The sequence below is a fragment of the Pelophylax lessonae genome, assembly GCF_965119305.1.
Source record: "Pelophylax lessonae genome assembly, chromosome: 1".
NCBI lineage: Eukaryota > Metazoa > Chordata > Amphibia > Anura > Ranidae > Pelophylax > Pelophylax lessonae.
The window spans coordinates 512,195,478-512,221,689 of record NC_138768.1 but is presented as its reverse complement, the minus strand read 5'-3'; the positions used below and the strand labels follow the sequence as shown (position 1 = coordinate 512,221,689).

The 26,212-nt window shown below is 44.1% G+C and overlaps 1 protein-coding gene across 1 annotated transcript in view; it reads right to left on the bottom strand.

Annotated features, from left to right (window-relative positions):
• The window catches only part of AP1M1 (adaptor related protein complex 1 subunit mu 1), a 149,364-nt gene that overhangs the window by 82,026 nt on the left and 41,126 nt on the right, over window positions 1-26,212 (bottom strand). Inside the window, exon 5 of the mRNA XM_082243511.1 lies at window positions 18,789-18,936. Coding sequence (XP_082099637.1) covers window positions 18,789-18,936 — 148 coding nt within the window. The remainder of the gene's footprint in view (window positions 1-18,788; window positions 18,937-26,212) is intronic.

Genomic DNA, 26,212 nt, shown 5'->3' with positions numbered 1-26,212 from the left:
AAATGAACAGCACAGCATAAGAAGGGAAAGTTCACATATGAAAGTAAATCTCCCTAATTATAGTGTTCAGTTATGACTGCACATAATACCATGTTCCACCTTCACCTCTCCAAAATGAAAAATACTTAGCGATGTAGGTGGAAGTCTAATAGCTCTGTCTATCACCTACAGCAACTGGGATGGCTACTTTAAAAGGAAGTTGAACTCCAGATGAGGTCATACCAGACAAATAAGTTCCCGTTCACACTGGGGCGACCTGGTCGCCTCCCAGGTCGCCGTAGGTCGCCTTCCATAGGGAAGCTGCGGACCCGTTCTAATAGGAGCGACACAAGTCGCTCCGACTTAGAAAAAGGGTCCGGAGCTTCTTTGGGGCGACCCGGAGCGACCGTCATAGACTTCAATGTTATGAAGTCCGTGCCGGCCGCTCCGATGTCGCGGCGCGCTGCTCGCACCGCGACCTCGGAGGTCGCCCCTGGAAGTCGGATCGCCCCAGTGTGAACGGGGCCTAAATGAAGTGATCCTGTCCATTTTTTCAAAACATGTAAAACTATTTATTGTACATTGTGGAGTTTATTCATATTTCTGCAAAGTGGAACTAAACTGTAAAAAAAAAATAAAATAAAAATCTTTATTGCAGAAGAGACATGTCTTTTATGCACTAAACTGTAAAAAAAAAATAAAATAAAAATCTTTATTGCAGAAGAGACATGTCTTTTATGCAATAAAACAAACCTAACTGCCTGTTGGCAATCTTCTTTTAGAATGTACACTGAGCGTTGCGTGCATTCTTTGGACCAGAGTGAATGCACTTTTCAGTGCATGTGGGAGTTGCCTAATTCTGGTCAAAAGAGATAGCTGAAATCTTGAACCTGAAAGAAGATAAGGCGAAAAAATGTCAACGCCAGTAAGGGCTGCTTTAAATCCTAGTATTAATATTAAACCTTTTATAATATGAAGAAAAAGTTGGATTAATGTTTGTTTACTATGCAGAGGTAAAAGGAAGAGCACAATTATTTTACAGGTCAAGCAGTTTATGTATAAAAATTCCATCTTTCACTATTCACACGTGATTTTGGATGTTAATTTTATTATTAAAAGTAGTGGTTATTCTGACTACACAATTCAATTTACTAGGCTCTTGCAGGCATCCATGAATGAGTCATCCAATTTAATGCGTCCAAGTGTCTGTCAAATAACTCACATGCTGGGTTAACGTGGCGATAAACTCTTTTTAAACACTTTAGCCCCGGAGGATTTTGCTGCTTAATGAGAAGGGCCTATTTTGCGATTTAGCACTGCGTTAATTTAACAGACAATTGCGTGGTCGTGCGATGTTGTACCCAAATAAAATTGACATCATTTTTTTCCCACAAATAGAGCTTTCTTTTGGTGGTATTTGATCACCTGTGCGATTTTTATTTTTTGCGCTATAAACAAAGAGCGACAATTTTGAAAAAAAATAAATAAATATTTTTCACATTCTGCTATAGAACATTCTCAAAAAGAAAATTTAAAAATCAAATTTTAGAATTTTAGGCCATTTTTGTTTCTGCTACATATTTTTGGTAAAAAAAAAAAAAAAAAATCGCAATAAGCGTATTTTGTTTGGTTTGCGCAAAATTTATTGCGTCTACTAAATTCAGGAAATATTTTGCAATTTTTTTTTTTTTTTTTTTACTAGTAATGGCGGCGATCTGCGATTTTTTGAGGGACTGCGACATTGCGGGAGACAGAGCGGACCCCTAACTGAGATTTTTTACACTGGGGGTACCAGTGACATTACTACAGTAACCAGTGCTAAAAATAAAAAAAAAAAATATATATATATATATATATATATATATATATATATATATATATATATATATATATATATATATATATATATATATATATATATATATATATATATATTTTTTTTTTTTTTTTTTAACCTAAAACTTTGAAATCTCCACCTAATGAGTAGGCATTAGTTAATTATAAAAAAAAAAACAATGTACTACTACTAGCATCTACAGATAAACATGTACAAATGACCGCATGAAAAATCAAGGTTTTTTTTTTTTTTTAAAAAGATGTACTGAATCTACATAATTTGATTTGATCTTTAATCTATTTGGCTATAGGCATCTGTGGCTGTGCACCAGTGAAGATAAATATTGTTACCTCTAAGAAATGCTGTAAATTTGTTTTTTTAACTAAAATTAGCATCTTCTGAGTGGCCCATCGACAGAGTGCCCCATTTGAGCAGAAAAAGAAATTCCTAACTTCACAGTTCAAATATTTCAGAATATCCAAACAAGCCCTATAGCAGCAGCTCACCTTTAGGCTGGGTTCACACTTATTCAAATTGGATGTGGGTTTCCGCATCTCACAAATTTTACAATATAATCTAAAAGTTTATTTACTTCAGTCATTTACATCAAAAAGTGAAACTCATTATATACTGTACATGCATTACACACAGAATGATATATTTCAAGAATTTCTTTTTTAATTTTGGTGATTATGGCTTACAGCTAGTGAAAACTCAAAATTCAGTATCTCAGAAAATTAGATTATTACATAAGACCAATAAAAAAAGGGTTTTTAATTACAGAGATGTTGGCTTACTTAAAAGTATATATATATATATATATATATATATATATATATATATATATATATATATATATATATATATGTACAGTATAGTATGCACTATACCAATACTTGGTTGGGGCTCCTTTTGCATGAATTACTGCCACAATGCGGCGTGGCATGGAGGTGATCAGCCTGTGGCACTGCTGAGGTGTTATGGAAACCCAGTTTGCTCATCTGCATTGTTGGGTCTGGTGTCTTCTTCTTGGCAATACCCCACAGATTCTCTAAGGGGTTTAGGTAAAGCGAGTTTGCTGGCCAATCAAGTGCAGCGATACCATGATTATTAAACCAGGTATTGGTACTTTTGGCAGTGTGGGCAGGTGCCAAATCCTCCTGGAAAATTAAATCGGCATCTCCATAAAGCTGGTCAGCTGGTCTAGAATTTCATAGTAGAGGGCTGCGCTGACTTTTTAATTGATAAAACACAGTGGACCAACACCAGCAAAAGACATGGCTTCTCAAATCCTCACGGACTGTGGAAAATTTTGCATTTTATTTGGAAACCAAGGTCCCAGAGTCTGGAGGAAGAGTGGAGAGGCACAGATTCCAAGTTGCATGAGGTCCAGTGTGAAGGTTCCACAGTCAGTGATGATTTGGGGAGCCATGCCCTCTGCTGGTGTTGGTCCACTGTGTTTATTCAAGTCCAAAGTCAGCACATAGGATCCTAAAGGTGTAAAAATCCAGGAGGATGAATCTAAATACTGCTGAATATTAACAAGATTTGTGGCTAGCAGCCGAGATGTGAGCAGCGCAGCGATGGAGCTCCGGCGGCACTCATTGATCCTGACGCGATCATAGCACAGATCCTTTCGGCACTTACCTTCTCCGCAACTCAGTTCACCTCCTACCAGCTGCTGACACCGGCGACATGGTCAAAATCGGCTCCCAAGGGCCAAAATTCTCGGGGACACCCAGACTCGGACCAGGCCGTGAGGCCTCCCAAGATGGCGCCGGCCCTTCTTCTCAACAGGTACTCCCGCCAAGGGAGGAGCATTGTCGAGCGCCGCAGGCCAGCACTCGGATACCCACGCCATCCGGGGTTGAGCATGGCCAAAACGAGGAACACCTGACCAGTTTTGCCTCTCTTTTAGCTACCCTGAATGCGTTCTTACACTTCTTCTTGCATTCCTTGTAGTATTGGAATGCTGACAATGACCCCTCTCCGTTTTATATTTTTTAAAGGCAATCTTTTTATCTTTAATATTTGACTGTTTACGTCATGGTTTAGCCACCCAGGATTAGCCTTTGTCATTCTATATTTATTGCCCACTGAAATGCAATGCCTTTGATGTTCCTAAAGCACTCCCATTTTTCCTCAGTGTTCATGTTTGTAGGATTTGGTCCCATTTGAGATCTTGTAGTATTGAGCGCAAGAGCAAGTTGGCTCTTTTGAAGTTTAGCGTTCTTGAACTACCCTCGTGCCGCCTCCTCCTATGATTTAAGCTGAATGCATTTATCCTGTGTTCGCTTGTTCCCAAGTTGTCCCGTACTTCCACATCTGTGACCAGATCTGTATAATTTGTAATTAATAGGTCTAGCAATACATAATTTCTAGTCGGGGCATCTACCAATTGGGACACAGTTGTCCTGTAAGACATTTAGGAAATAGCAGGCCTTTAGCCACTTCTGGAGCGGAAGGTTTAGCCCCATTGACCAGGCCATTTTTTGCAATTCGGCACTGCGTTACTTTAACTGACAATTGCGGTCTGTACCCTAATAAAATTGACGTTCTTTTTCTCCCACAAATAAGAGTTTTCGTTTGGTGGTATTTGATCACCTGTGTGATTTTTATTTTTTGCGATATAAAAAAAAAAAAAAAAGCGACAATTCTGGAAAGAAAACAACATTTTTCACTTTCTGCTATAAAACATTAAAAAATTTACAAATTGGCCTAAAACGATGAAACAAAATTAGATTTTTATTCTGCTACATATTTTTGGTTAAAAAAAAAAATCTCAATAAGCTTAATTTTGATTGGTTTGCGCAAAAGTTATTGCGTCTACAAACTAAGGGAAAGACTTATGTAATTTTTATTTTTTTTTACTAGTAATGGCGGCAAGCTGCGATTTTGAGCGGGACTGCGACATTTCGATGGACAGATCGGACCCCCAACATTTTTGACACATTTGGGGGGACCAGTGACATTACTACAGTGATAGGTGCTAAAAAGTTGCACTGTTACTGTAATAATGACACTGGCAGGGAAGCGGTTAACCCAGGGGGGGATCAAAGGGTTAAGTGTGAGCCTAGGGGAGTGTTTTCTAACTGTATGGGGGGGGGACTTGTGAAATGAACACAGAGACCTGTGATCCTAAATAGGAGGATCACAGGCTCTCTGTGTTCATTACAGAGAGAACGGTCTGCTGTGTTTACAACAGCAGACCGTCGTTCTCTCTCCAAGGGGAGCGATCGCGGATGCCCGGCAGCAAACGCAGCCACCGGCACATGGATCGGCTTCCCCGCTTCACAATGAGGGCGGGCACACGCCCCCAGGAGCGCTCCCGCGAACTGCCGTACAGATAAAGTGGTTCTCGAAGCCGAGCCATATACTGCGGCGGGCAGGCGGCAAGTGGTTAATGAGTGAGCTGTCCCTTCTGTCCAGTCAATATCTGGATAGCTTAAATCCCCTATTATGAAGACATTGGTCTTCCTTTGCCGTTAAAGAGATCCAACTCCTCTTCCTTCACGTTAGAGGGACTGTAACATACTCCCACTATTAATTTCCAACTTACTACTTCCCTTTGAAGTGCCACCCACATGGATTTCACTCTACCCCTTGCCCCAGCTCTTAAGTCATTCCTTTCTTCCACCTGTAAATTGTTCTCGATATATAGGCACACCCCTCCCCCTCTTTTACCCTCCTTGTCCCACAAGGATTCTTCCCGTACTGCATCCTGGTACCATCTCTTCATCAGGTAAGTGACAAACATGCTCCTGGCCTTCCACATGATTCTTCAGACCAAGAAACCTCCTTCCATTGCTCCATGGCCCAGTTCCAATGCACGCTGTAGGCACTTTTGCCTGTAGACACGGGTCTGCATGGGGACCCTGACCAGTATAACAAACTGTGATGTCCATTTTGCCAACTTTCAACACCTTAACTTCAGGGACAACAGGTTTACTTGCTGACTAATATATCCCACCAACTTTCAGATGCCAAACGTGATAATCTGAGTTTTTCACTAAATCCTGTCAAAGTTATGGCTAATCAGTGTATTTATATATGTGATTGTATGTAAAGTGGCAAAAAAAAAAAAAAAAAAAGAAGGAGTATGTGAACCCCTTGGAAAAACTGCTTTTCTGCAGTAATTAACCACTTAGAGCGGAGTTCCGGGCACAGAAATGATTTTTCAATAAACATACCCCCGGGACAGTCAGGGCTAGTACATTCCACAATGGCTAGCCTCTGATCTGTCCCGGTTCGCACTTACCTTTTAGAAGAAATACTTACTTATAAAATTTCTTCCACAGCGTTTCCATCTCTCTTGTGGGCAGCTGAAGCCGGCGCGGTCCTCTTCTGCGTCTTCTTCGGCGTCTTCTTCTCCCAGAATGCGCCTGCACCGGCCCCTCTCGTCACTTCCGGTGCGGCGCCGCATTCCTCCACAGCTTCTGGGCATGCCCAGAAGCTGTTTAGCAGGGGAATGCGGCGTCGCCCGGAAGTGACGAGCGGGGCCGGTGCCGTCGCATTGATTCCTGGGAGCGATGACGTTCAGCTCCCAGGAATCAGTGCAAGCCAGGAAGTGACGGCGGAGCCGCGGCGCTGAGGGAGGAAGTGAAGACTAGGTGAGTATATTCGATCTTCAATTACAAGGTGAGTTTTAAAAAAAAAAAAAACCTAACTATCCAATTCCTTTTCAGGTGAAGGGGAACAAGTGGACGGGCACAAAAAAAAAAATATCGATTTTGAGCCCGGAACTCCGCTTTAAGGACCGGAAGGTTTTACCCCCTTAATGACCAGGCCATTCTTTGCGATACGGCACTGCGTTACTTTAACTGACAATTGCGCGGTAGTGCAAAGCTGTACCGAAATAAAATTGATGTCCTCTGCGGTTTTCATTTTTTGCGTTGTAAACAAAAAAAGCGCGACAAGGCTGAAAAAAAAAATATATATTTTTTACTTTCTGCTATAAAACATTCCTAATAAAAACTTTTTCATCAATATGTATTCTGCCACATACTTTTGATAAAAAAATCCCAATAGGTGTATATTGCTCAGTTTGCGCAAAAGTTATCGCGTGTACAAATTAGGGGATAGATTTATGTCATTTTTATTTTATTTTTTCTAGTAATAGCTGCGATTAGCGATTTTTAGCGGGGCTGCGACATTGTGGCGGACAGATCAGACACCTGACACTTTGGAGGGGACCAGTGACATTCATACAGTAATCAGTCCTAAAAAATGCACTGTTACTGTACTAATGACACTGGCAAGGAAGGGGTGATCAAAGGGTTAAGTGTGCTTTTAGGGAGTTGCTTCCTAACTGTATAGAGGTTGTACTCACTGGATGAACACAGAGACCTATGTTCCTAAATAGGAGGAACACAGGATCCCTGTGTTCATCTCTGACAGAACAGTGGTCTGCCTTGTTTACATCAGCAGACCGCCTTTCTATCTCCATGGGAAGCGGTCGCGGGTGGCGCGCGCCCCCACTATCTGTTACACGAAGGGACGTACAGGTACGTCATTTCGCGTAATAGAGCCGACCTGCCACTGAAACTACGACGGCTGGTCTGCAAGTGGTTAAATGACATGTCAATATAAATGCCATAAAATTTGACCTGATCCTTATTTAAGTCACAAAACGGATAAAACACAATGTGGTTAAAATGATAATACAAACAATTCTAAATGTTTTTGTGTCTTTATCGAGCACACCCATTCACAGTGCTAGAGGAAAAAGTTAGTGAACCCATAGATTTATTACTTTAACGCATGCTAATTGGAGTCAGTAGATAACACACCTGGAGACCAATTAATGAAACTCGTTTGGAGGAGTGTTTTTTTTTTGATAGACACAAACATTTTAAGATTGCCATTGAGAGGCTCTTTTTATACCCAATCATGTTGCCAATTAGCCTAATAGGTTGCAAATTGGTCCTTCAGCTGTTCCCTATATGTACATTTAACTTTTCCGGCCTCTTATTGCTACCTGTCCCAACTTTTTTGGAATGTGTAGCTCTCATGAAATCCAAAATGAGCCAATATTTGGCATGACATTTCAAAATTTCATATGTTATCTATATTATATTGTGAATAAAATATAAGTTTATGAGATTTGTAAGTCTATTCCGTTTTTACTCACAATTTGTACAGTGTCCCAACTTTTTTGTAATTGGGTTTGTATATATATATATATATATATATATATATATATATAGAGTCACAGTTGTGCTCATAAGTTTACATACCCTGACAAAAACTTTTCTTTCCCTCATGGTTAGTGTTTGGCTGAAGCCATTTATTATCAATCAACTGTGTTTACTCTTTTTAAATCATAATGACAATAGAAACTATCCAAATTACCCTAAAAGTTTACACACCCTGGTTATTTTGGCCTGATAACATGCACACAAGTTGACACAAAGGGGTTTGAATGGCTATTAAAAAGGTAACCATCCTCACCTGTGACTCGTTTGCTTGGTGTGTGTGTGTGTGTGTGTGTGTGTGTGTAAAAGGTCGATGAGTTTCTGGACTCCTGCCAGACCCTTGCATTTTTCATCCAGTGCTGCACTGACGTTTCTGGATTCTGAGTCATGGGGAAAGCAAAAGAATTGTCAAAGGATCAGCAGGAAAAGTTAGTTGAACTGAATAAAACAGGAAAGGGATATAAAAAGATATCCAAGGAATTGAGAATGCCAATCAGCGGTGTTCAAACTCTAATCAAGAAGTGGAAAATGAGGGGTTCTGTTGAAACCATACTACGGTCAGGTAGACCAACTAAAATTGCAGTCACAACTGCCAGGAAAATTGTTCGGGATGCAAAGAAAAACCCACAAAATAACTTCAGGTGAAATACAGGACTCTCTGAAAACATGTGGTGTGGCTGTTTCAAGATGCACAATAAGGAGGCACTTGAAGAAAGATGGGCTGCATGGTCGAGTCGCCAGAAGAAAGCCATTACTACGCAAATGCCACAAAGTATCCCGCTTACAATACCCCACACAGCACAGAGACAAACCTCAAACCTTCTGGCACAAATTCATTTGGAGTGATGAGACCAAAATTGAGCTTTTTTGGCTACAACCATAAACGCTACATTCGGAGAATCAAAAAGGCCTATGATGAAAGGTATACCATTCCCACTGTGAAACACGGAGGTGGATCGCTGATGTTTTGGGGATGTGTGAGCTACAAAAAGGCACAGGAAATTTGGTCAGAATTGATGGCAAGATGAATGCAGTATGTGATCAAAAAATACTGGAAGAAAACTTGCATTTATCAGCCCGAAAGCTGCGCATGGGACGTACTTGGACATTCCAACATGACACTGATCCTAAACACAAGGCCAAGTCAACCTATGGAGTGGCCATCTCAGTCTCCTGACCTCAATATCATTGAGCCACTCTGGGGAGATCTCAAAAACGTGCAGTTCATGTAAGACAGCCCAATAATTTACAGGAACTGGAGGCTTTTTGCCAGGAAGAAATGGGCAGCTTTGCCATCTGAGAAGATAAAGAGCCTCATCCACAAATACCACAAAAGACTTCACGCGGTCATTGATGTTAAAGGGGGAAATACACGGTATTGAGAGCTGGATTATGTAAACTTTTGATCAGGGTCATTTGGGTAGTTTCTGTTGTCATTACGATTTCAAAAGCGTAAACAGTTGATTGATAATAAATGGCTTCAGCCAAACACTATCCATGAGTGAAAGAAAAGCTTGTGTTTTCACTCATATTATCTAAAAAAATAGCCAAGAAATCAAATTCAGCCCCAGGGTATGTAAACTTATGAACACAACTGTAATATATATTATATATATATATATATATATATATATATATATATAGCTGTGCGCCTGAAGTTTGCCAGAAAACACATTGGCAAAGCCTAATACTAATTGGAAAAAAAAAAAGTTTTGTTGACTGATGAAACGAAAGTTGAATTGCTCAGGAAAAAATACTTCGCACTATACTTAAGGCAAAAAAGCACAGCTTACTAACATCAAAAAGTCATACAAAACGGTGAAGTATGGTAGAGGGAACAATATGATTTGGGCTTGCTTGCCATCATTGATAGGAAAATTCCCAAGATTACCAAAATATCCTACAGGATAAGCCAGGGTGGTTAATAGAAGTTTAATGATGCAGCAGGACAATAACCCTAAGCGTCAAAGTAAATCCATCACAGGCTGGCATCAGAATAAAAAAACCTTTTCGAGTGACCCAGACCTTAACCAACAGAGATGCTGTTGAGTGAATTCAAAAGAGCCCTTCACATCAGACATCCTACAAATGTGTGAGCTGAAGGAGTTTTGTAAAGTGGAATGGTCAAAAATTCCTCCTAAATGTTGTGCAGGTCTGATCCAGAGCTATTAAAAGTGCTTTCTTGAAGTCACTGCTGCCAAAAGGAGGTACTTTTTTTCCTCCAGCACTGTGAATGGTTTTTGTGTTATCAGCTTAAGCACATTGTGTTCTATTGTTGTGACTAAGGTTGGCCATACATGTTCAATTCTCTGGTAGAATTTTTCTTTAGATTTACCAAATAAAAATCTAAAATGAGGTCAAAACTAAATAAATTTCAATTGTATCCAATTAGGCAGGCCCTTGCAGTACTTAAGTTAAGGTAAATCTAAAGAAAAATTGTACAAGAGAATTGAACATGTATGGCCAGACTTAGATGAGGCTCAGATCACATTTTATGGCAAATAGTCCTCCTGAGAGACTCTTCAGGTGAAAGCCCTGACACTCACTCACAGCAAGTGAAGTACGCCTTCCATGTCCGATGATGAACTTATAGCATAGTAATAACAGACTCAGTTATGCCCCTTGTCCCTCAGCCTCAATAGCCATGGCACAAAAGATAATGAACCATAATGCAGGGAGGCAAATCAGTCCTTGGAACATAAGATCAAATAGAGCCCAAGGAGTATTTACTAGGACAGTGTTTCCTACCCTTTAAAATTATACACAATAAGGCACCGCATTCTAAAATGTAAAGAACTAAACTTCTAGTTTTTCATATCACTGCAACATCCACACACATAGGATATCCAATGTTAGAGGAGATTTATTCTTCCAAAGCAAATACACCTTTGCACACTGGTACTGACTAGTATTACCTTGGTTTCTCTCCCTCGCTCAGCAATTGTGATCCCAGTGCTGACAGAGGGACAGGGGAGGGCCAAACAAGGATGATGTGCAGGTGCCCAAAATCCTCCTTATCAACTGATTGGTCATTCGTTGGTTGTTAGGATGCTGGCGGCTGAAAGGTTGTTAATCGTGCACAATGAAAACTTGTGGCTTTGTGTAACTAAAAGCCAGACTTCATTCACTTGCTGGCTTGTATACAATTTTTGGACAATTTTAAGGCATTTTGCCAAAGCACCCCTGAAGAAATCTGAAGGTTCCCTGGTTGAAAAAGACTATCCTAGGAGAACCCTGTAACAAGACAAACCTGTCCAGTTTGTCGTTGAACTTGGAGGTTAGGAGATCCACACCTGGCATGTCCAACCTGCAACATAGGTCTTGGAATACCTTCAGGTGCGGGGACCACTCTTTGGTCCAAAAGATGCCAGCTGAGGAACTCTACCTTCAAATTGTCTTTGTTTGGGATGTACATGGCTGACCAGGCTGGAACATAAAAATTCCACCTAGAACAATATCGGATCTACCTTTCTAGTCCTAGTAAAACTCCCTGTAGATAAATGTATGCCTCCGCCATCACATTGTACATCTGAATCCAGATCCGGAGCCCCTGAAGTAGAATGGTACAATGTTGTAGTTCCAAGATGTTGGTTGGAAGACAAAACTCCAAACGACCAAGTCTCTGCACTGACAGGGTTGCCCAGGACTTGTCGTACAGACTGGCATCTATCAGGAGGATGCCTAAAAAGATGGAAAGGAAGGTTTATGCCTGGTTCAAGTGCAGGAAACCTGAGACCCCATGCCAGGGACAACCTGGTCCTCGGTTATTAAGGATCAGTCCAGAGACCAGATCATCTAGTATCAAGATGACAGAATTTAGAGGTCCGGGCTTAAACTGGGGAAATGGAACTGCCTCGAAAGAGGCTACCACCAGACCATCAGGGAAGAGTCAGATTGCTCCTAGACTGGAGAGTTCAAATCTGAGACCAGGGTGTCTAAAGTGTCTCCCCTGGAAGGGACATTCTGTCCTTAGCCGTGTCCAGAAATAGAGGCAAGTACTCCGAACAATGAGAAAATTTCAAAGATTATTTCTAAATGATTAGGATCCACCTGAATCGCTGTTAAACACGGACAGTAAATTACACATTGCCAGAAGGACCCGCACCAATTGTTCCCACAACAGGAGGTTGTACAAATATTTCCCCATAGAAATGTCATGAGAACACAGCAGGGCTAGTAATGGGGTCAGCACCTTGGTGAATAATGGAGGCATGTGTATTGTACTCCAAGATATTGAATAGGCAAGTCATAACTCCTCTTAATCCTAAATAGTACAGCAGAGGAAACCCTGGAACGTCCTTAACAATGAATGAGGAGGGTGGACAACAACTAGGCAAACAGAAATGTGCTAAAAAACCTAACAAGGGTAAACAGATTCAACTTCAAAGTGCTGCTGCAAAAAGCTTTCGGTCAGAAGCTGCATCCACCTGGTAGAACTTGGAAAAAGTATGAACAGAGGACCAGGTGGTGGCCTTACACAGCTGGGCTACAGAGACCTGGTGCCGAAATGTTCAGTAAACTATCTGGTGAAATAGGTGTGTGAAAGCGCATGAGGAGATTTTTATTTGAGTGTGTAAGGTGTAGCGATAAGATTTGGTGTCAATCTTGCAATGGTGGATTTGGAAGCAGGGTGTCCCTTACAAGTCCTGAGGACAGGAGAAATAGGAAATCGGTCTGATCTAAGCTGTAGCTTTAAAGTAGACACTAAGGGTTCACAACTCTAAGTATGTTCAGGTAATTTAGAGAGATTTCTTTTGAATGCTTTGAAGCATGACATAAGGATGGCAGGACTATGTTCTCATCAAGGTGGAAGACTGATACTACCTTGGGAAGACGGTATAGGGGGGAAAAGGGAGGTGTGCACACCTATCCATTCCTAAATGAATGGTGCACCTTCCACTTGACAGGGTGCCCTCTCAGCCAAAGCTAGAGCACAGTCTGCCTGGGGGCACACTGAAAAATCCTCCTGGGGCCAACTTTTCAATAGCACCTCTCATGAGGAACACTTACAGGCTGCTCGTCCAGATCAACCGGATGTAGCCGACCTTGCACATAGCTAAAGGCCTGCATGTGCTTGCAAGCTGACCTGGGGCAACTACTGCATCTGTATTATTCAGGAAGAAGGGGGGCCGTGACTCAGGAAAGGTTAGACAGGTTGTGGTAGTGGGAGACTCAATTATCAAGAGGACAGAGAGGGCAATCTGTTAAAATGATCGCGGTAGCCGAACAGTATGTTTACCAGGCGCTCCAGTTCGGCACATCGCGGATCGGGTAGACAGATTATTGGGCGGGGCTGGGGATGACCCAGCGGTCATGGTGAATGTGGGCACTAATGACCAAGAGGAAGGTGGACGATCCTAAAGAACGATTTCAGGGACTTCGGGAATAGATTGAGGAAAAGGACCTCCAAGGTGGTTTTCTCTGAAATACTGCTGGTACCTTGAGCCACACCAGAGAGGCAGAAGGAGATTAGGGAACTTAACAAGTGGCTGAGGAACTGGTGTAGGAAGGAGGGGTTCGGGTTCCTTGAGAACTGGGCTGACTTCTCAGTCGGCTACCGGCTCTTTAGTAAGGATGGGCTGCACCTTAATGGGGATGGTACAGCTCTTTTGGGGAGAAAGATGGCCACCAAGTTGGAGGGGCTTTTAAACTAGGAGACGGGGGGAGGGCTCAGAAGTAGAGTCAGTCAGGAGGGAGCAAAGGACAGAAGGCAGTATTCGAGTCAGCAGCGACAGTAATTCCAGAACGTCAATTGGGGGGTCTGTGCGGGAAAACCTCAGACCAAACAGGAAGAAAAATAATCACCATTCACTATCAACTTCCACAAAACTAAGAGGGGTATATGCAAATGCCAGGAGCCTAGCTAATAATATGGATGAGTTGGGAAATGTTAGTACATGAGGAGGACATAGACCTTGTGGGAATAACGGAAAGTTGGTTCGACCCCTCACATGACTGGCTGGCCAATATCCAAGGGTACCGGAAGGACAGGGTAGGAAAAAGAGGGGGAGGGGGTATGTCTCTATGTCAAGAATAATGTAAGGGTGATAGAGGAGTGATATTATGGAAGGGATGAGTATGGAGTTAGAATCCGTGTGGGTAGAACTCCATAGAGAATAAGTAAAGGGAAAAGTAATTGTGGGGGTTTGCTATAGGCCACCCAACCAAAGGGAGGAGGTAGAGCTGGAATTCATATCACTGTTGGGTAAAGTGGCAAAACTGGGATCAGTCATCATATTGGGGGACTTCAATTATCCCGACATTGACTGGGAAGAGGGGACTACACACTCACACTCTTCATGGAAACCTTACAGGACAACTACATGTCTCAGTTGGTGGATTCTCCTACTAGAGAAATTGCAGTGCTGGATCTATTGATCACCAATGACCAAGACCTAATCTCGGAGGTAGGAGTCCAGGACAACCTGGGCTCTAGCGATCACAGGATGATCACATTTAGCGTAAATAACAATATAACAAGGCAAGAGGGGAACATAAGAACCCAAAACTTCAGAAGGTCAAACTTTCCCAAATTGTGCTCAATGATGCAAAGGGTAAACTGGGACCAAACCTTAGGAACACTGACCACAGAGGAAAAATGGGAATGCTTTAGGAACATATTAAACAAATTCATCTCGCAGTGCATTCCTATGGGAAATAAATTTAGAAGAGACAAAGCCAAACCTGGCTGGCTAAACCGTAATGTTAAAAAACTTATTAGGGGTAAAAAAATGGCCTTCAAGAAATATAAATCAGAGGGCACAGTATCGGCTTTCAAGCAATACAAGGAGGCAAATAAGAAAAGTAAATACGAAATCAAAATGGCTAAAATCAACTTGAGAGACAAATAGCGGAGGATAGTAAAAAAGAACCCAAAGAAATTCTTTAAATATATCAACAACAAAAAAACTAGGGCAGAGCATATTGCACACATAATTAACGATGATGGGAGGTTTGTTACAGAGGACACTGGAAACACAACCGTGCTGAACGCTTTTTTCTCCTCAGTCTTTACACAGGAAAAGGAGGGGTACACTGACCATGACTGTATGGTTAGTAGTAATACACAGGACTTGCCGCTATTGCTAACAGAGGGTGAAATCAGGGAAAGGCTGGATAAAATTAAATAAATCACCAGGCCCGGATGGCGTACATCCGAGAGTACTCAAAGAACTTAGTAAGACTATATCTAGACCACTGTTCCTGATCTTTGCTGACAGTATTATGACAGGAAATGTACCAGGGGATTGGAGGAAAGCCAACGTGATACCGATATTCAAAAAAGGGAAGAGGCATGTCCGGGGAAATTATAGGCCTGTCAGTCTGACATCGATAGTATGTAAACTTCTGGAGGGGATGATCAGGGACTATATCATAGAGTTTGCTAAAGACAACAACATCATCATCAGTAGTAATCAGCACGGGTTTACAAATGGGCGTTCTTGTCAAACCAATCTCTTAACATTCTACGAGGAGGTGAGCGGTGAGCTAGATAGGGGGAGACCAGTGGATGTGGTGTACCTGGATTTCGCTAAGGCGTTTGATACAGTTCCCCACAAGCGCTTAATTTATAAAATAAGGTCTGCAGGCATCGACCGCAAGGTTTGCTCTTGGATACGGAACTGGCTAAAAGGGCGTGTCCAAAGGGTGGTAATAAACAGCGCATACTCAAGACTGGTCTGGGGTGGTAAGTGGGGTCCCCCAAGACTCAGTCCTGGGACCAATCTTGTTCAATTTATTCATAAACAGCATTGAGGATGGGATCAGTAGTTCTATATCAGTTTTTGCAGAGGACACAAAATTGGGCAGGGCAATAACTGCATGGCATGAAGCAAATATCCTACAGAACGACCTGGACAAAATAACAGAGTGGGCAACGACATGGTAAATGAGGATTAATGTGGAGAAGTGTAAGGTTTTGCACTTGGGGACTAAAAACATAAAAGCACAATAAACTTTAGGGGGGGGAACCTTTGGGGGAATCAAAAATGGAGAAAGATCTGGCAGTCTTGGTAGAGCATAGACTAAGCAATAGCATGCAATGTCAAGTGGCAGCTGCCAAAGCCGCCAGAATATTAGCATGCATAAAGAAAGGGATGTATTCCAGAGATAAAACTATAATCCTACCAATTTATAAAACTCTGGTCTGACCGCATCTGGAGTATTCTGTCCAGTTCTGGTCTCCAGTCCTCAGGAGGGATGTGTTTGAGCTGGAGAGAGTCCAGAGAAGGGCAACTAAACTAATTAGGGGATTGGAGGACCTTAACCACTTTAATACAGGGCACTTCCCTCCCTTCCCGCCCAGGCCAATTTTCCCCTTTTAGCGCTGTTGCATTTTGAATGACAATTGCGCGGTCATGCAACACTGTACCTTCACCAAATTTATGTCATTTTCCCCCCACAAATAGAGCTTTCTTTTGGTGGTATTTGATCACCTCTGCGATTTTTACTTTTTGCTAAACAAATAAAAAAAGACCGAAAAGTTTAAAAAAAAAAAAAAAAAATTTTGTTTATGTTATACAATTTTGTAAATAAATAATTTTTTTCCTGCACTGATGAGCACTGATGAGACTGCACTGACAGGCACTGATGAGGAGGCACTGATGGGGTGGCACTGATGGGGTGGCACTGATGGGGTGGCACTGATAGGTGGCACTGATAGGCGGCACTGATAGGCACTGATATGTGGCACTGATAGGTAGCACAGATATGCAGCATTGGTGGGCACTGATAGGCGGCACTGCTGGGCACTGATAGGCGGCATTGATGGACACTGATAGGTGGCACTGACGGGCATTGATAGGTGGCACTGACGGGCACTAATGGGCACTGATAGGCGGCACTGGTGGGCACTGATGGGCACTGATGGGCGGCACTGATCGGCACTGACAGGCGGCACTGATGGGCACTAATGGGCACTGATAGGCGGCACTGGTGGGCAATAATGGGCACTGGTGGGCGACACTAAAGGATGGCAGTGATGGGCACTTGTGGGCAGCACTGATAGGGAGGACACTGGTGGGCATCACTGATGGGGAGGGCAATGGGGGGCTCCCTGAGCCCTGATTGCCATCCCTGGTGGCCATAGTGGGCATCCCTGGGGTCATAGTGGGCATCCCTGGGGTCATAGTGGGCATCCCTGGTGGATCTAGTGGCATCCCCCCCCCCCGAGGGTCTGCACTGGTAATCAATGATCTGATTACCAGTGCCGACCCCCCCCCCCTGTCAGGGGAGCCGCCGATCGGCGCTCCTTTACTCGTGCCTGTCAGGCACGAACTAAGGAAAGCCGATCAACGGCTGTTCCTATTTACTATGTGACCAGCCGTGATTGGACACGGCTGATCACATGGTAAAGAGCCTCCGTCAGAGGCTCTTTACCGAGATCGGAGATGCAGGGTGTCAGACTGACACCTCGCATCACCGATCGCTGCTCTGCACGCCCCCGGGGGGCGCCCAGAGCGGAGTTATCCTGCCGCCGTCATATGACGTCCGGTCAGGATAACTCAACCACATTCCCGCCGTCAATCTGTAATAGGGCGGGCGGGAAGTGGTTAATTATGAAGAGCGTCTGCAATCGCTTGATTTATTCTCCCTGGAGAAGAGACACCCGAGAGGGGACATGATAGCAATTTATAAATACCTCAATGGTGATCTCAGCATAGAAAAAAAGCTATTCAGTCAAAAGGATTGCATGATGACTCGAGGCATACAATGCGATTAGAGGAGAAGCGTTTTAACCTTGCAGGGGGTTCTTTACTGTTAGGGCTACAGGATTGTGGAATTCTCTACCACAGGAGGTGGTTTCTGGGAAGTATGGTTGCTTTCAAAAGACTCTTGGACGTACATCTCAAGGATCAGAACATTCAGGGGTATGAGAGATGATTACGGCCACACACACCTACACAGGTTGAACTGGATGTACTATTGTCTTTATTCAACCTCAACTACTATGTAACTTGTAGGAAACAAAAAGATTTCCCTGCAAAAAAAAAAAAAAAAAAGGGACCAAAAGATTCCATACAGGGAGCTTAGGTCCTTACTCCTGGACAAGAAGCAAAAGAACAGGGCTGCCACCTGAAAATATTAAGGAATGGTGGGAGGTGGCTTTTTTCGTTTGCCCAGTCTCATGCCCCTGAACAGATATACCTGTGCTTAAATCCCAATAACTTATACATGTAAATATAAATATAAAATAGGTGTTGGTGCGGGGGGGTTGCTATCCCCCACCTTTTATGTATTGCAATATATGTAAACTAAATAGCCCTGTTTTTCATTGCATAGCTTGCAGGAAAGGGTGTAGCAGCTTGCTGGAAAGGGTGTAGCAGCGTGCAGAGGGACCATCCTGAATCTTCTCCTGAACAGAGTCCCATTACCCAATGGTCAGAGATCAAGATCTGCACTGTGTCCTTCAATAAACATGAGAGAAATGCCATCCATCCTGTTGGGACACTGACAAAACACTGAGGCATGCTGGTAGTAGGAGGGCTGACCTAAAGGTTTTTTTTTTTTTTTGCCAGTGTTCACTCCTGTAGACAGCAGTATAATCTGAAGTTTAAAGCTTCCTATGTCCCCCAATGTGCAAGAAAGAATAAACGATTTGTGGTGGATACCTTGGTAGTACAAATTATGACAAGGGTTAATTGACGCAAACCGTGTATAACTTTAAATATCACTGTTGTCTATTACGCTAACAGGTAATGTTGTGCCACTACCACACCATTAATAGTTATGTGCCTAATTATTAACAGCTGTTAATGTCCAAGCTAATGAGTACTTACAAGAAGGTTAACAGACTCTATCACATCCAGAAAAACTTCATTCTTCCTATATTTTATGCCCTCCGACCTCCAAGATACAGCATTGGTTACTGTGGCAGGAGGACGAGGTGCTCCAGTTTCTAGCTTATGTCCCTCCTGTGTGATATACCTAAAAAATAAAAAAAATACATAACCACTGCACCATTAGCTCAACATTTACTACTTAACAGTAATGTTCAATGTGATAAAAACATTACAACCTGCGTTTTGCACATTTATTCTGCTAACCCAAACAGGAATGTCTAAATACCACTAGAGGCTTTACAGACCTGACCCTTGTAACATCAACGAATCATTAAAAAGTGCAATTCAGGCCAGTTCACACCATATGCAGTCCAGTGCATCACAAAAGCATGGATAGTAGGTTATATTGTTTTAATGGCATAGTTCACACCAGTGTGGTCTGTTCTGGTGCTTTTGAGTAGAAAAAAGTAGAACATGCTGCATTTTTCCTTCATTGGACTGTACTGGAACATGATAAAAAAACGCAATAAAAACGCACCTAAAACACACGAAAAACACACTGAAGCACATTTATTTAAAGCGGTAGTATACCGCTTTTTGTGACTTAATTACAGGTAAGCCTATAATAAGGCTTACCTGTAGGTACAATTAATATCTCCTAAACCTGCACAGTGCCACTCACAGCGCCGGAGCCGCTGAACCCGGAAGAGATGCCGAGGGATCATGTCAGCTCCCACAGCGGTGTCCGGGGGTCCGTGTCGGGGCTTCGTTCTAAGGCAAGTATTTCATGCATACTAGCTCATTATGCATTTGTCTTGCAGGGTTTTTTTTTTTTTAAGTATACTACCGCTTTAAAGGTAAAGAAAAAAAGAGGGAGAAAAAAAATGCACTGGTACACCTCAAAAAAACGCATCAAAAACACGCATGCAGAAAAGCATCCGGAACACATCTGGACTTCGTTTCTATGGTGTGAACTGGCCCTTAAAGTATAATGTGAGCCCTGCATTTTAGAATGCAACATTGGGATCTTGAAGAAAATCGTTTTTACCTTAGAAAAGGATGTAGGAAGCGGTATTTCTTAAACATTTGTTCAAAGAATATAAAATAACCTTACGTAAATTAAAGCAGGAAAGGAGTGGTTCACACAAATTTAATATTGGGGTTTGGATCCATTTTAAGGGGAAGTTGAGGAACTTTTAAACTAGGAGAGTGGAGGGATCAGAGGCAGTTTATACAGTGAAGTGACCAAGGGTCAGAGCGTACAAGTGGGTGGGAGAGAGGGAGATTCAAAACTAGATGAGACTAAAGTTTCACACCAACCAGGAATGCTGAACATAAAGAGAATCAAAAGGTGTAAAAGGATAAAATGTGCGCGCGTATAAAAGTCAAAAGGCATGTACACAAATGCTAGAAGTCTGTTTAAAGGGGTAGTAAACTTAAAATAGACAAAAAAAAACCTCTCCATGCATAGCAAAAGGCATAATGTGCTAGTATGCATTGCATACTAGCACATGCTGAAGGACTTACTATGAAAGGAAGCCCTCCGGGGGTGCGCTGTCAATGCTACAGAGGCTTCCAGCTTCACCCGGTCTTCCTTCTGGGTTCTCAGGCTGCGGCCGTTTGAATGGCAAGTGATTACATCACTCCCATGTGCAGGAATTACGGCACAGAGCTCTTCACGGCATGGGTATATGCCATACCTTCTGAGCGCATGCATCGGTTACATCACCGGCTACCAACCAAGCAAATATCTCAGTGCACATTTAGGAGATATTCATTTAACCAGCAGGTAAGTTTTATTATAAGCTTACCTGTAGGTAAAAATCAACATCCAGAGTTTACTACCACCTAAATAAAACAGAGCAACTAGAACTAGGATATATGGAGGAGGATTTTTGACTTTGTGGGAATAACAAAAAAAATTGGATTTTTATCTTACCGTAAAATCCTTTTCTCTGATGTTTATTGACGGACACAGCTTCAGAATCTTCTTGATCATTGGGTTATGCTGCCCCCCCCCCCCTACAGGAGTAGGACACTAGGCAGAAAAAAGCTTTACCACACCTAAGGGGTAGTCCCAGGGAGTATACTCCCACTTCCCGCTATAGGTATTCAGTTTTGTTGCAAGAAGTATCAGAAGAAAAATAACCCAACTCAATAGAGGGGTGGGTGCTGCGTCCGTCAATTGACATCAGAGAAAAGGATTTTACGGTAAGACAAAAATCAAATTTTCTCTTTCGTTCATTGACTGACACAGCTCCAGAATCTTCTTGACCATTGAGACGTCCCAAAGCAGTGTCAAACATGAGAGGTGGGAAAAACGCAGCAGAATAAATTCCCAAAAGGCCAAACCTAGCCAACCAGGTAACATGGAGCTCAACCAGGATCAACTGAAGCTCAACTGAAAACAATACACCCTCAAAGAGGACGAGGTTCTCTCAAACAGTGGCCTGCAAAACCTTGCGGCCAAAAGCAGCTAGCGCAGATGCCAACACATCAACTTTGTAAAATTTTGTGAAGGCATGCACAGACAACCAGATGGCTGCCTTGCAAACATGCATCACTGACGCCTGATGGCAGAAGGCCCAGGAGGCACTAAGCGCCTTAACAGGGAAAGGAGGAACCTGACCCTTGATTGAATAGGCCTGCACCACTGTCTGTCTGATCCATCTGGAAATGGTCGTGGCAGACGCAGCCAACCCCTTGCGAGGTCCATACGTAAGGACAAAAATGGAGTCCGATTTCCGAAATGGCTCGGTTGCCGCCAGGTACACCCTGATCACCCAAACCACATCCAGAGAATGCAAAGCAATCTCCTTAGGATGCTTAGGCTTAGAACACAGGGAAGGCATGTCAGGTGGAAACCAGAGACAACCTTAGACAAATGACCGAAGGGGCGAAGCACCGATTTATCTCTGTGAACCACCAAATACGGTGAACGACGAGACAAAGCTGACAGCTCGGACACCCTGCGTGCGGAAGTAATCACCACCAAGGTGGCTACCTTCTGGGAAAATTTAAGTAGAGAAATCTTGCAAATATTTTCAAAAGGCGGTTTCTGAAGAACCCGACAGTACCAAATTGAGGTCCTACCGAGGCAGCGGAGACCAAACAGGCGGGCCAAGTGGCGAACCCCCTGAACAAAGGTGCGAACCAAGGAATGAGTAGCCAAAGGACGTTAAAAGAAAATCGCCAAGGCCAAAACCTGGCCCTTGATGGCACCTCTTTGGAGGAACGCCAAAATTCAAGTCACCGAAAAGGAATGGGGAGAAACTCCCAGAGACTCACACCACGCAATATAAGACTTCCAGACGCGATGGTACATCTTTGTAGAGGTAGATTAACTAGCCTTCAATAGCTTGGGACTCACCGAATCAGGCAACCCCCCTGTCCTTCAGCACCTGGCTTTCAACAGCTAAGCCATCAGCGACTGTAAAGCAGGATGGAAGATCGGCCCTTGGGCCAAAAAGTCTTCCCTGAGAGGGAGTCACCAAGGGACATCGACGACCAGCCGTACCAGATCCGTTTACCAAGACCGACAAAGCTAGTCTGGGGCCACAAGGATGACCGGAAGTCCTTCTGCCTCGATCCTTCGGAGAAGTCTCAGTAGAAGTCTGAGAGGGGGAAAGGCGTATATCAGACAGTGCGGCCCCAAGGAGCCACCAGTGTGTCCGTGGTGTCGGCTAGAGGATCCCGACATCTTGCCAGGAATCTCTGCACCTTCCTGTTGAGACCAAAGGCCAACGGTTCCAGCTAGGGAGTTCCCTTTCTGGAAACACAGCTGATGAAACACCTCCAGATGAAGTGACCATTCTTATTAGTCCAAGGACTGTCGACTGAGGTAATCCGCCTGCCAATTTTCCACCCCTGGAATATGGACAGCAGAGAGCTGGAACGAAACGTTCCTCCCACCTGAGAATGCCAGCTACTTCCCGAGCCGCTAGGACACACTTTGTGTCCCCTTGATGATTGACATATGCCACAGCCGTGGCATTGTCTGATTGAATCCGTACCAGACACCCCTGAAGACGAACAGTCCAATGGGCCAGACAAAGTCTGATCGTCCGTAGTTCCAGTACGTTGATAGGTAGCCTGGACTCCTCCAGAGTCCAAACCTCCTGAGCACATACCGTGCCCAAAAACACCTCCCCACCCCTACAGGCTGGCATCCGTGGCGATCACCGTCCAGTGCAGGGGGAAGGAAGAATTTTCCCTGTCGGAGAGTGAAGCCACCATATCAGGGACCCTCTCCTACCCCAGCTCAACAGGATCAGATTGTCCAGAGACTGGATTCCTGTCCCACTTGCAAGAATCTCCCTCTGCAGAGGTCTCGTATGGAACTGTACAAACAGAACCACCACGAAAGTAGACACCATCAGGCCCAGCAACCGCATGCAAGTCCTGAGAGACGACCGACTGCTGGACAACAGAAGTCGATTGGCATCCTGCAGCATTTGGAGCTTGTCCAAACAAGAAACACCCTGGCTGAGGCCGAGTCCAGAGTCAGACCCAAATAGTCCAACTTGGTGGACGGAACCAGAGCAGACTCCTGAAAATTCAGAGTCCACCCAAACTCCTGCAGAGTCCGCACAGTGATATCCAGGTTGTCCTGTAGCGCAGTCTGAGACTCTGCTCGTAGAAGATTGTCCAGGTACCCCAGCACCGCAATCCCCGCTGTCGCAGCAATGCTAACACCAGGGCCAACAGTTTTGTGAACACCGAGGAGCTGAGGCGAGACCAAAGGGTAACGCCACAAATTGATAATGCTCCTCGCCCACGGCAAAGCAGAGAAAGTGCGGATGTCTAATATAGAGAGATACAGATAGATATATATATATATATATATATATATATATATATATATATATATATATGGGAATATGGAGGTAAGCGTCCTTGATATCGATAGAGGCTAGAAGATCCCCTTGATGAAGGGATGCGACTACCGAATTGATGGACTTCTGTACCAGCACAAAGCTGTTCAGGGATTTAAGATCCAGAATTGGACGAACTTTGCCTTCCTTCCTGGGAACTGTAAACAGGTTTGAATAAAAACCCCGAAAAAGTTCCAAGATTGGAACCGGTACAATCAATCCTTGGAAGTAGCAAATCTTGGAGAAGAGACCAGGCAAGCGATCTGGGGACAAAACGGAGGTTGGAAGGAAAAAACCTCTGTGGAGGATAAGACCGAAATTCCGTCTTGAATCAGAGAGAGGTCCACGGTCCAAAAAACGAAAACGTCCCCCCATCCCAGATACGGGTGAGGGTACCCCTTCAGGCAAGGGCCTCTTGGAAGCCCTCCAGGACTTGCCAGGCCAGGGCCTCTTGGAACCTCCGGAGACATTCTGAATGGATTTGGATCATTTTTCTTGAGACAGAGGGACAAAAAAAAAAAAAAAAAAAAAACACAACGCTTATGAGCCAAGAAAGTATTACCACATTTGCGATGAGCTTTCCTTGCCCCTGGAAGCCTGTGGGAGGCGAGTACTCTTCCCTCCTAGGACTCCCTTAGTGATTTCATCTAGGGAAGAAGACAAACAGGCGATCCTCCACAAAAGGGAGATCCGCTAAGGCCTTCTTGGAAGCTTGGTCCACAGACCAGCATTTCAGCTATATCATGCGCCAAAGCACCACTGCTGTCACATACAGCCTAGAAACTAAGGGAGCCGCATCCAGAGAGGCATCACACAGCTAAACTGTAACCCCTGGACCAACTGGTCCGCCAGCTGCGCAAAGGCAGGGTAAGCTGTTCCCCCCTCCAGATCCTGGCGCAAAATCTTAGCCCATTCTCTGAGGGTCTGGGACACCAACGCAATGGTGAACACCGGCCTAAGGACTGAACCAGCCATAGTAAACATGTGCCGGACCAAGGTCTGCACCTTCCCATCAAAAGGGTCTTTAAAAGCCAGAGAATCCTCCACCGGAATAAGGGTGGATTTGTTCAGCCTGGAAACCAGGGAATCCACCACAGAAGGATGAACCCAAAGAGACTCACATTACACAATGTACGTCTTCCACGTGCATTGATAGATCTTCCTAGAAATAGACTTCCTAGCTTTTAGCTCCTAGCAATTTTCAGTGTAGGAATCACCGACTCAGATAAACCTCTATCCTTCAGCATCTAGCGTTCAACAGCCAAGCCGTCAAAGCCAGCAAGTGTAAAGCAGGATGGAAGATTGGTCCTTGGGACAGCAGATCCTCCCTGAGAGGAAGCTTCCAAGCAACATCGGCGACCAGCCGCACCAGATCAGCGTACCAAGCCCAGCGAGGCCAGTCCAGGGCCACTAAGATGACCGGAATCCCTTCTGCCTCGATCCTGCGTAGAAGTCTTGGCAGAAGCTTGAGAGAAGGAAAGGCGTAAATCAGAAGATAACTGACCCCACGGGGCCACCAGCACATCTGTGGCATCCACCAGAGGATCCCGTGACAGAGCCACAAACCTCTGCACCTTTCTGTTGAGCCGAGACACCAACAGATCTACCTCGGGGATGGCCCACAAAGGACCCAACTGATGAAACACGTCCGGAGGAAGGGACCACTCCCCTTGGTCCAATGCCTGCCGATTGAGGTAATCTGCCTGTCAATTGTGTACGGCGGAGAAGGCTCGAACAAACCGTTCTGCCCACCTTAGAATGCCGGCTACCTCCAGAGCTGCCAGGACACTTTTTGTGCCCCCTTGGTAATGACATAAGCCACAGCCATGGCATTGTCCGATTGAATGCGCACTGGACATCCTTGAAGACGATCCTTCCAATGGTCCAGGCACAGTCTGATCACTCGGAGTTCCAAGACATTGATCAGTAGTCTGGACTCTTCCAGTGTCTAGATCCCTGAGCAGAATGCTTGCCCAGGACGCCTCCCCAGCCAGACAGACTGGCATCCTTGGTAAACACTGTCCAAGGGGGAGGAAGGATTTTCCCAGCCGGAGAACAAAGCCACCATATCAGGGACTGCTTTGTCGGATCGGATTGTCCAGAGACTGCAGAGTCTTGTCCCATTTGGCCAGAATCCCCCTTTTCCTTGACCTTGTATGGAACCACCCTTTAGGAGGTAGACACCATCAGGCACAGCACTGGTATGCAAGTCCAGAGGGATGACCATCTGCTCGACAGCAGGAGATGAATTGCAGCCTGCAATTCCAGGAGTTTGTCCAGAGGAATGAGCACTCTGGCTAAGGCCGAGTACAGAGTAAGGCCCAGATAGTCCAGATTTGTGGACGAACTCCTGCAGAGTTCGTATTGTGATCTCCAGGTTTTCCACCAGAGCAGTAGGAGTCTCTGCTCACAGAAGGAGGTTGTCCATGTAGCCCAGTACCGCGATCTCCCATTGGCGTAACAAAGCTAGCACCGGCACTAACACTTTTGTGAAGACCCGAGGAGTGGAGGCAACACCGAAGGACAACACCACAAACTGATAATGCT